The sequence below is a fragment of the Atta colombica genome, unplaced genomic scaffold (genome assembly GCF_001594045.1).
Source record: "Atta colombica isolate Treedump-2 unplaced genomic scaffold, Acol1.0 scaffold153, whole genome shotgun sequence".
NCBI classification, from domain to species: domain Eukaryota; kingdom Metazoa; phylum Arthropoda; class Insecta; order Hymenoptera; family Formicidae; genus Atta; species Atta colombica.
The window spans coordinates 1,235,286-1,244,197 of record NW_017259243.1 but is presented as its reverse complement, the minus strand read 5'-3'; the positions used below and the strand labels follow the sequence as shown (position 1 = coordinate 1,244,197).

General features: G+C 31.9%; 1 protein-coding gene across 1 annotated transcript in view; it reads left to right on the top strand.

Annotated features, from left to right (window-relative positions):
- Positions 1-8,825, top strand: part of LOC108685513 (receptor-type guanylate cyclase Gyc76C-like) — a 103,590-nt gene extending 94,765 nt beyond the window's left edge. Inside the window, exons 6-20 of the mRNA XM_018190337.1 lie at positions 225-371; positions 662-855; positions 932-1,091; positions 1,330-1,484; positions 1,632-1,922; positions 2,028-2,288; positions 3,857-3,928; positions 3,990-4,158; positions 4,272-4,421; positions 4,531-4,870; positions 4,981-5,104; positions 5,984-6,082; positions 6,420-6,564; positions 6,683-6,939; positions 7,296-8,825. Of these exons, the coding sequence (XP_018045826.1) occupies positions 225-371; positions 662-855; positions 932-1,091; positions 1,330-1,484; positions 1,632-1,922; positions 2,028-2,288; positions 3,857-3,928; positions 3,990-4,158; positions 4,272-4,421; positions 4,531-4,870; positions 4,981-5,104; positions 5,984-6,082; positions 6,420-6,564; positions 6,683-6,939; positions 7,296-8,177 (3,446 nt within the window). The 3' untranslated portion in view covers positions 8,178-8,825. The remainder of the gene's footprint in view (positions 1-224; positions 372-661; positions 856-931; positions 1,092-1,329; positions 1,485-1,631; positions 1,923-2,027; positions 2,289-3,856; positions 3,929-3,989; positions 4,159-4,271; positions 4,422-4,530; positions 4,871-4,980; positions 5,105-5,983; positions 6,083-6,419; positions 6,565-6,682; positions 6,940-7,295) is intronic.
- The last annotated feature ends 87 nt before the right edge of the window (positions 8,826-8,912 follow it).

Sequence of the window (8,912 nt, the reverse complement as noted above, 5' to 3'; positions counted from 1 at the left end):
TATTTATTAATATATATATATATATATATTATATGTAACATACATAATATTTATATTAACAAATATACATATATATATAATATGATTATAGTTGTTTTGTACACATGCGTAATATATTGAAGAAAAATATTTTTGTTTATATAACATTTACATAATATTACTAATATAATTATCTAATATTCTTTGTTCCATTCAATACAAAACATTTACGATTATTGCTTCAGTTTACATCTTCCTGGGAACGCCAATGTCACTGATAGATATGATGAATTCAATGCAAGGCCAAAGATTGCTGGATAACGGAGAATATATGGTAATATACGTGGACATGATGACGTATTCGCAACGTGAAGCACAAAAATATTTATGGAGTAAGTGAATCTAGGGAATCTTATCAAATATTTATGTCGGTGAACAATAACATCGATAAGGCGATTGAATCGTCAGAATCTTATGCTACTTATATCGTACAAATATAATGTTATAAAATTGATTTCTTATTAAATTCAAAGTTAAATTATGTATGCATACACAGTTTTACACAAGTTAAAGTATGTATACATACACATTTTTTAATTGTAAACTTAAAGATTTGTTATCTAAAAAAGTCTTGCAATTATGTCTCGATTTCACAAGTAATAATTTGTTATTATTGATACAGAACCCGATCACTACAATAATTTGAAAAATTGTCTCGAACCGAAGGATTTTCTGAAAAGAGCACGTTCACTGATGGTTGTAGTGTCGACACCGCCGACGAGCAATTATGAAGAATTTACCAAAAAAGTCCGACACTACAGTACCATAGATCCCTTTAATTTCTATGTTCCTGAACTTCTCAAAAAATTTGAAAAGGTATTTTTAGATAGTGGATTAATCGTAAATGATCGTATCACGTCATTTATATTATAATGTTTAATCTCCGTTTCAGTATGTATCCATTTACGCGGCATACCTTTACGATTCTGTTAAGCTATACGCGGAAGCTTTAGACCAATTAATACGAGCTTATCCGAATCATTCTATCGAAGAACTGGCCAAAAATGGCACTCTTATAGTCGAGACAATTATCAAAAGACATACATATTACAGTAAGTAGCTATAATCACGTCAAGTAGACGTAATCTATATCGAGTGTAATATATATCGAGTGTAATCTACATCAAGTGGTTCGCGTAATCTAATACTCGACATGCCTATAATACGAGAGAAGAGCAATTAGATCGAAGATGAATGGATGTAATTTTCGAAATGAATCTCTCTTCCTTATTTTTAAACATTGAAGAGCGTATAAGATATCTTTGTTAAAATATCTTTTTTGTTTGTTAGGTGTGAGTGGGGCAAAAATAAATTTGGATAAATTTGGAGATTCGGAGGGAAACTTTTCAGTGCTTGCTTTGAAAAAAGAATCATTCCATACTGATAATTTCTCTTGTGATTATCAGATGTTGCCTGTAGGTCAATTCCAGCAGGGTGAAACTCTAGTGAGTGAGTTATTCATAGCGTTTGAAAAATTTTTACGACAATTCGAAAATAGAAAAAACGGTCATTTCATATTTAAATCATTGAATTATAAAAATTGAAAGCTCTGTGATGATGTTGAGTAAATACAAGATATTTACATAATATAGGTGTATAAATCTTGGCCAGGCGCTATAGATTGGCCTGGTAAAAATAAACCTGAAGCAGAACCTGGATGTGGTTTTCTTAATGAACATTGTCCAAAAGATGACACACATCTTCGCAGTATCATTGTCGCTGCAGCATTAGCTATTTTATTGTTTTGCGCCATAGTAGTTACTGTGAGCATATATCGAAGATGGAAAATAGAACAGGAAATAGAAGGATTGCTTTGGAAGATTGATCCGAATGAAATACATGGTTATCCTCATCTTGATAACATGATGTCCTCCCCTAGTAAGGTAAATAGTGCGAGTATTATCGCAATTGAGATGGATGACAAAGTGCTTGTTCGTGTGTTGACCTCTTGATGCATGATGTAAGAAATCAATTTCTTTCGATTATAGTTAAGTTTAGTTAGTGCAATGTCCTATGAGTCGAGATGTGGCGGCCAAGTGTTTGCGCAAACTGGACATTATCATGGTGTAATGGTACGGATAAAGGAATTAAAATTCTCAAAGAAAAAAGACATTTCACGGGATGTTATGAAGGAGATGCGCATTCTCCGTGAAATTAGACACGGCAATCTCAACTCTTTTATCGGAGCGTGCGTGGAGCCGATGAGGATATTGTTAATTACCGACTATTGTGCCAAAGGAAGTCTTTATGTACGTTACACTGTAATCATGATGACATCCTATTATTAATTATTAGGATCGAGATATTACCTATCTCCAAATAATATAGTATTAATATATATTATGTACATAAATAAAATATACAAGAATATTCAATATATTATCATGTACATAAATAAAATAAGAAATAAGATCATGTAAATGTATAACATACATATGGTAGAGAGCACCAATAATCGATCAAAGTTAAATGTTATAGATACAATATATATATTTCTTAATTTAAATTTAATTATCCTAGATGTGACAATGCGCCGGACATTAATCACAATCGATCTGAGACGCTAATAATATAAATATGATGAAGAGCCGAAACATTCATATATAGGAATACATTCATATATCCGAATTTTTTGGTGCACAGTCACATCTGGGGTAATTAAAGACCCCACATAAAATCATAGGATTTTAACCCTCGGTGAAATTGTCTGAAACTTTATATTATATATATAGTTCTTGACGCTGATCAAAAGTACCCACATAAAGCTTGAAAATGATCATTTTTTTTAGTCATTTAAAATTTTACTTTATTAATGCCTTAAAATCAAATTTCTGTAATAAATGAAGAGATTTTTAGATACCAATATGCCATCCCACTCTCTCACCCTCACTCCCCCAACCTCTCATTCCCTCTCATCACCCACCTCCACCCCCATACACATATGCCCTCATGTATTTAGAGTCTGTTAAATTTTTACTTCTCTCACGCGTATCGTTCGAAATACGTGAGTTCCCTTACTTCTTATGTGCGAGATATTTGATTATCACCCGAATGTTCGTTTCCGCGTGTGAAACACCGCGTGCAAAAATATCGGGTGCTTGCTGAAATGCAATAACACAGGATAAAAAATTCTTTTTTCTCTTCTCTTTATTTTTTTTGTGCATGTCAAACGTGAGAGGTAAGGGAACGAAAATCAACCCCAAAGCAATGAAACACCTGTCATGTCTACGTCGTTTCGGATAATTCTGAGATAAACTAAAATTATAAACGTACCATTGATATATACACATATATACCCCCCCCCCCCCCACACACACACACACACACACACACAAAAGTGTAATAAGAAAGATTTATTTCGATTTTTATTTTTTTCATATAAAAATACGCGCGCAAGCGTATGTATATGGGGTTGGGAGGAGAGGGATGGTGGAGGGAGTGAGGATGATGAGAGTGCATGGCATATTGTTACCTAAAATCTCTTTATTTATTACAGAAACTTGATTTCGAAGCATTAATAGAACTTCAAACGCCTATAACAAAAAAAAACCAATCAAGCTTTGTGCCTATGGACACTTTTGCTCAATGAAAAATTATAATATACTAAAGTTTCAGCCAATTTCACCGAAGGCCTATGATTTTGTGCGGAGTCCTTTAAATTAAGAATATATATTGATAACATCTAACTTTGATCATTGGCGCTCTCTATCATATGTATGTTGTACATAAATAAAAATTACGTATAGTGTAAATCGACTTTAAAAGTTTAGATAATAAGAAAGAGTAGGAAAGAAAATATATGTCATATATTTTGTAGGACATAGTTGAAAATGAAGATATTAAATTAGATGATATGTTCATTGCTTCCCTCATCCACGATCTTATTAAGGTAAGTGTTTTTAAAATTTACACTATACATCGTAAAATTTTAATGCAATTTTATTAAACAGGGCATGTCATATATTCACGAGTCTTCATTGTTAGTATGTCATGGGAACTTAAAGTCTTCCAATTGTGTTGTAACTTCACGTTGGGTACTTCAAGTCTCTGATTTCGGTCTTCATAATATGCGTCATTGCGCCGAATCTGACAGCATCGGTGAACATCAGTATTATCGAAGTATGCGGATGTTTATTCTATATTTTATCAAATTGTATATTTCGCGTTATTTTAATTATTATATGAATCAAATTATTATTTAATAATGTTTAATTACTATTTATCCCGGGTAGACTTATTTTGGAAAGCCCCCGAGCTATTAAGAAACTCACATGCTCCGATTAAAGGCACTCAGGCAGGAGATATTTATTCTTTTGCCATTATTCTATATGAAATTCTTGGACGCAAAGGACCGTATGGAAATATAAATCTGGAACCTAAAGGTAATTATAAGTGGTAACGTGTGTAACGAGGAAGTAATATAAATATAACTTCAATATTCGATTCAAATTACAAAAAAAATTAATGTGATTATTAATAATATTATGACAGAAATCATAGACCGAGTAAAAAGATTTCCGGAAGATGGTGAACCACCGTTTAGGCCCAATTTAAACGTACTCTCCGAGTCGAAAGCAAATTGTGCCGATTATGTTGTTATCACTATTATGGACTGTTGGGCAGAAAATCCAGAACTTAGACCAGACTTCAAAATGATAAGGACTAGATTGAAGAGAATGAAAGCTGGATGGCATCGAAATATAATGGATCAAATGATGAACATGATGGAGAAGTATGCGAGCAACCTCGAAGATCTAGTCACTCAGCGTACGGGACTTCTCTTGGAAGAAAAAAAGAAAACTGAAGATCTTCTTCATAGAATGTTACCTAAGTAAATTTTCGCAAACTGACATGCTTATCAGTAAAAAATAATAAGTATGGCTATAAAATTGATCTGAATGATAAATATATGTATATTTACAAAAAAGTGTTTCATTTTAGGCCTGTCGCGAATTGTTTGACAAACGGTATTGGGGTAGAACCGGAAGCTTTTGATTCGGTTACTATATACTTTAGTGATATCGTTGGTTTTACTGCAATGTCAGCTGAAAGTACACCATTTCAGGTATATATTTTCACTTATTGGTTTATAATTTAGTGAAACAAAAATGTTGTAAATCAGCCAATGCGAATCAACACAGGTTAGGCATGTGTGAAATCGTATATACTTTATTCTTGAGAAAAATTGACGAACTTTTCATCTTTTTCGATTGAGTCTTCCTCCTCAGTGCAAAAATAAAAATAAAATCAGTGAGATATAAATTTAATATAAGAGATGCGGTGCGAGATTAATTGAAGTATCTCGTTATATATAACATATATTCATAAAATGATAATAATGCTGTCAGTCGTATCTAATAAAATACTCAAATTTAACATTTCAGATTACGTATAACGATGATATGTGAGATTACGTATATTAATGATGATATGTGAGATAAGATATGCTAGCACAAAGACGTTCAAAGAGTATGTTACATTTGTCTTAAGACATTACATGTTACATAAGAAATGTTACATGTAATATACTCTTTGAACGTCTTTGTGCTAACATATCTTATCTCACATATCATTGTTAATATACGTAATCTGAAATGTTAAATTTGAGTATTTATTAGATACGACTGACAGCATTATTATCATTTTATGAATATATGTTACATATAACGAGATACTTCAATTTAGCTTTGCATCGCATCTTTTATATTAAATTTATACTTCACCGATTTTATTTTTATTTTTACACTGAGGAAGACTTAATTGAAAGAGTTGAAAACGTTTGTCAAGTTTTCTCAAGAATAAAGTATATGATTTCATATACGCCTAACCTGTGTTGGCTTGCATTGGCTGATTTATATACATCCTTGAATTTATTCTTTGGAGGCTATTTCAAGATTGATAGTTACAAAAATGTTATTTATGTAATTGATAATTATGACGACAGGTTGTAAATTTCTTAAATGATCTGTATACATTGTTCGACCGTATAATCAAAGGATACGAAGTGTACAAAGTAGAAACGATTGGAGATGCCTATATGGTCGTAAGTATACTCTTAGAAATTTCGTAATGAATTTAAATATATAACGGAAGCTTGTGATTATGTATAATTGAAATGAAAAGCAATGGTTTAATCAGTTTAATGGAAAACTAAGTTACAGTGTCTTAAATGTAATGAATGTGTGCATTAAATTTCATAAAATTTTATAAAAAGTACATTAAATTTCATGTATATGTATATATTTTTTAGTTGCAAAATATATTTTTCAATTGCAAATACATTAAATTTAATGTAATATTATGAAATTAATAATATTTTTAACAGTAGCATTTTTATCTAATTAATTACGAAAAAAATTATTTTCCAATACTTTATTCAGGTTTCCGGTCTTCCAATAAGAAATGGAGATCAACATGCTGGACAGATAGCATCAATGTCACTGGAATTACTTAATGCTGTTAAGCATCATACGATAGCTCATCGACCTCAAGAAACTCTCAAATTACGTATCGGCATTCATACTGGTAAGGAAAGATTCACACATTCGGAAACATATATATACATGTATACACATATATGCACGCATATATGTATTATACGCATGTATATCATTATATTACTCAGTAATAACATGAATTATAGGTCCTGTGGTAGCGGGTGTTGTCGGTTTGACGATGCCTAGGTATTGTTTATTTGGAGATACCGTCAATACTGCATCTCGTATGGAATCTACTGGAGAGCCATTACGAATACATATCAGTAAGCAATGCAAAGAAGCACTAGATAAGATCGGAGGTTATAAAATCGAAGAACGTGGTTTCATTGAAATGAAAGGAAAAGGAACAGTGAAGACTTACTGGCTTACAGGAGCTACTGTGACACACAGAAAGAACATAGAGGTTTGTAAATAAAAATTTAGAATGTTTGAATGAGTTGTATAAAGCATGAATGTATGTAGTATAATAAGGATGTATTCTTCAGAATTGAAGATTTTTTTCTTAATTAACTCTTAAAATTATTGAAATTATGTAATTATGTCATATAATAAATTAGTATCAAGAATAAATTTAGTATCAAAAATATATTTTTCTCTTTAGAAATTTCCATCAAATTTATTTTAAATTAAAAGATATTTTATATTATTTATTTTAATATTTAAAATTAATTGATTAATGAGCTTGTTAAATTTTATTTACAGTTGAACTTACACTGAAGTTATCGCTCTCTAATGAACTAAATCTTTATGTCTCTACAGAATTCTAATGGGGATGAAAATCTCCTACCGCTGTTCTGCAGACCACGAAAAAGCCCGAAGTTAAGTCCAGACTCGCGATACGCATCACAACTAGAAGGATTAGGCACCGGTAGTCGCAGACATTCAAATGTACCATATCCAATTGCAGATGACTCTTCTTCGCAGTGTGAGATATCCAATCCAATTTCGCGAATAGTATATGCTCGCAAGCTCGAAAGATCTCTCCTGTCTCTGACTGAAAACGTCTCGAAGACCACGCTAGATAAAATTCCAGTTCAGGAAGAAGAAGAAGCACACAGATGCTTAAATATCAAGTCGGTAGATGATTTATTTATAAATACAGGACCAAAATTTAGAAAGAACGCTCGTGCATTATCTACCATCGCGTCCTCTTCGTCAAGTGACTATCCGTCTGAAACTGTCTTACGCGAATCCCGTTCACTTGACCCGCTTCCCACTGATATGTACAATAAACGATTCGAATCGCCAAACTTCTGGAAGGAACATGAATGCACGCGGATGAATTTAAAAGCAGACATTTCTGAAAAAATGCTGAATAATAATTATCCTAATGGCAATGTAATAATGATGTCTCATATTGACAGGCTCCCAAATGAAGCAGAGCCACTGTTAGATGACGATACGAACAAGAGAGAAATACGGGAGAAGCGATCACGCTCACTGGATCAGGTGGTATTCGAATCTAGCACGGACAGTGTACCTGATAAAAAGTCGTCTGCGCGAAAATTATTAGAAATTCCACCTGTTTCAACTATTATCCAGATGTTCAATGGTAATGGATTGCGCAACAGTAATGTCTCTTTAAGAAGAGGAATATTAGCAGGGTATGATAAGCAAACCGAACGCGAAAGTGTAGTCTAATATGCATTCGGGAAAAAAAATTTTTAATACAAAAAGCGTAAGTAGGAAGCAAGAAATAAAATCACTCGTAAAAATTATGCGCTTGCCAGACGCATGAACTATGTGGAACATTACTTTAAGAATGATAAGCATGATTTATTGTTGCCATCTTTTTTTCTTAGATACGTGCAATTTATATGTATATGAAAGTTACCGATTACAATGTATATATTTATAATATTTAGTTATTTTACAATTCTTATTGTTCTAAAATGTGTGCATCGAAGCGAAAAACAACTTTTACTTTATACAGGACTGCTCTCCTGTTCTCTTTGTTAAGATTTTTAATTCGAATGTATGTAACACGGAAACAGCAAATTATTTTTAAAAATCATGACCAAAGTACATCACGGACACTTAATTCATCCGACAATTCATTTCGTTTATTAGTATGAAAAAGGAATTAGGACAGTATCGCGTATAATCGATGTCAGAATGATTTAGATTTTTTTTTATTTTGTAGGTAACTTTTATAGTTTTATTTCTACATGAAAAAGTAATGTAAGTCGTCCGCGCGAAAATCATTAGAAATTTCACTTGTTTCGACTATTATCTAGATGTTCTTCAATGGTAATGACATCTATTATCTAGATATTCAATAATAATATATGCAACATAATAAATCTGTAAAGATTACCTAACGAAAAATTTGTCAATGTTCCAATATCGATTTTATATATATATATATATATATGT